Below are 2675 nucleotides of genomic sequence, written 5' to 3' on the forward strand. Positions count from 1 at the left end.
AAAAAAAAAAAAAAAAAAAAAAAAGACCAAATAAATAAGACAAAACAAAACCAAAATGCAGAGTGGAATAAAGAAAGAACCAAGATCCATGCTTCTGAGTAATTAGTTCACTAACTTATGAGATAGCTTGCAAAGTATTGCTCTTAGTAAGGGTGCTTTTAATTTTTTTCTTATGTGCCATAGTCAGTAGTATATGGGGGGTGGCACAGACTTTATTGGGCACATCAGTGGGTACTCTAAGGGATAGTCTTAGTAACTATGTCTTCTAGTGCTCAACGGTTATTGTTTTCCCTTGAATACCAGGGTCTGTACGCTGTGGGGAATTTCCTGCCCAGTGAAGAGAGTGTGTTTCAGCACAGAGACGCCCTCAGATCTCTAACAGACCTCAATCAAGACCCCAGCCGGGTTTTGTCAGCTAAAAATGGTAGCAGCAGCGATGGAATTGCTCACACCGAAGGCATCCTCAACCGAAACCACAGAGATGCTAGCTCCCTAACAAACCTCAAAAGGGCGAACGCTGACGTGGAGATCATCACGCCTCGGAGCCCCATGGGGAAGGAGAACATGGTGACCTTCAGCAATACCCTGCCCAGAGCCAACACGCCGTCGGTGGAAGACCCTGTCCGAAGGAATGCGAGCATTCACGCCTCTATGGATTCTGCTCGATCCAAGCAGCTCCTCACTCAGTGGAAGAATAAGAATGAAAGTCGGAAGTTGTCGCTGCAAGTTATGGAGTCCGAGCCGGGGCATTCGCCGCCCAGATCCATAGAAATGAGGTCCAGCTCGGAGCCCTCCAGGGTTGGGGTGAATGGAGAGCACCACGGTCCTAGCAATCAGTACCTCAAGATCCAACCCGGCACTGTCCCGGGCTGTAACAACAGCATGCCTGGAGGGCCCCGGGTGTCCATCCAGTCCCGCCCCGGCTCCTCACAGCTGGTCCACATCCCGGAAGAGACCCAGGAAAACATTAGCACCTCCCCCAAAAGCAGCTCAGCTCGCGCCAAGTGGCTGAAAGCAGCCGAGAAGACAGTGGCCTGCAACCGGAGCAACAGCCAGCCGCGCATCATGCAGGTGATAGCCATGTCCAAGCAGCAGGGCGTCCTGCAGAGCAGCCCCAAGAACAACGAGGGCAGCACGGTCACCTGCACCGGCTCCATCCGCTACAAGGCCCTGACCGACCACGAGCCCAGCGGGATCGTGAGAGTGGAGGCTCACCCCGAGAACAACAGGCCCATCATCCAGATCCCGTCCACCGAGGGCGAGGGCAGTGGCTCGTGGAAGTGGAAGGCTCCCGAAAAGGGCAGCCTGCGCCAAACTTACGAGCTCAACGACCTCAACAGAGACTCAGAAAGCTGCGAGTCCCTGAAAGACAGCTTCGGCTCCGGAGATCGCAAGAGAAGCAACATTGATAATAACGAACATCACCACCACGGAATCACCACCATCCGGGTCACCCCTGTGGAGGGCAGCGAGATAGGCTCAGAGACGCTGTCCATCTCTTCCTCTCGTGACTCCACCCTGAGAAGGAAGGGCAACATCATTCTAATCCCTGAAAGAAGCAACAGCCCCGAGAACACCAGAAATATCTTCTACAAAGGGACCTCTCCCACGCGAGCCTATAAGGACTGAGTGATGACCATTCAGTCATTTGGGTGACCCCCCACCCAAGACCTCGTGTTGATTCTACTGTTCCAGAGGATTAGGAAGCCTTCTTGCCAAATTAGATTGTTCACCATCAGCCCAGAACTCTACTAACTCTTGAGAACTACCACACTGAACTTGTAGACTTGACATCTAGGGAGGGGAAAAGCACAATGCAAGAACCTAACTAATGTGATGATGTGAGGAGTTTTCTTTTTAAGACCTGTCATCCAATGTAAAAGGTTTTGCAGAGGGTGGTATCAAAAGAAAGTGGTTTCCTTCTATGTATGCTATTTTACTTCCTGAATGTGCCAACTTTGGAGATTTTTTTTTCTTTATAATTAGCTGTGGGAATCCACAACACACAGGTTTTTCCCTACAGCAGAGGCCATGCAGTATTATATATTCACTTTACAGAATCTGCACCTCAAGCTCAGTATGGGTGGTGCTGACTATTATAGTACATATACCATGTAAACTCTCAAACTCTATTTAGCTGTGAAGTAGTGGTGTGCAATTCCTTGTAAAAGAAATGCTACTTTATTAAGAAGATGCTGGCTACTTTGTGTTAGAGTAGGACAACCGCAGCTTCCCTGTAGTGGCTCTCACAGTAAAGGTAAAAACAAAACGTTTTATGTGCATTTCTTCAAAATTATGCTTTCTTCAACATCAAAACTGTATAGGAATATTTTCAGTGAAAGGGAATAACTAGTACTTTTTCTGCATAGTTTTTCTGCTGCTTATTATTTATTTAAGTACAGGTACTGATAAAGAAGGATCTGTTTTCAGTGAGTAAATTTGCATAACTTGAAAAATACCTTGCTTTAGAGAATCTTTTGAAATTATAGTGATTATGTTTTGCATTTTATGGCTTTTCTTTATTACTGAATTTTGTGATATTCTAGATATGTTCTATTTCAAAAGCAAAAATGACAATTGACATTCCTTGAGAAAAATATACTGCTGTAAAGTTAGACATATGAAATCTGAGCCAAAACTGGACTTTGTGGGTTATATTGCCAGATAGTGGTCAA

General features: G+C 46.4%; 1 protein-coding gene across 1 annotated transcript in view; it reads left to right on the plus strand.

The window, feature by feature from the left end:
- The window catches only part of Plppr4 (phospholipid phosphatase related 4), an 81120-nt gene extending 78712 nt beyond the window's left edge, over positions 1 to 2408 (plus strand). The window contains exon 9 of the mRNA XM_019209906.2: positions 304 to 2408. Within this exon, the coding sequence (XP_019065451.1) occupies positions 304 to 1629 (1326 nt within the window). The 3' untranslated portion in view covers positions 1630 to 2408. The remainder of the gene's footprint in view (positions 1 to 303) is intronic.
- The last annotated feature ends 267 nt before the right edge of the window (positions 2409 to 2675 follow it).

This window comes from Fukomys damarensis, unplaced genomic scaffold (assembly GCF_012274545.1).
Source record: "Fukomys damarensis isolate Sample0158 unplaced genomic scaffold, DMR_v1.0_HiC HiC_scaffold_33, whole genome shotgun sequence".
Lineage (NCBI taxonomy): Eukaryota > Metazoa > Chordata > Mammalia > Rodentia > Bathyergidae > Fukomys > Fukomys damarensis.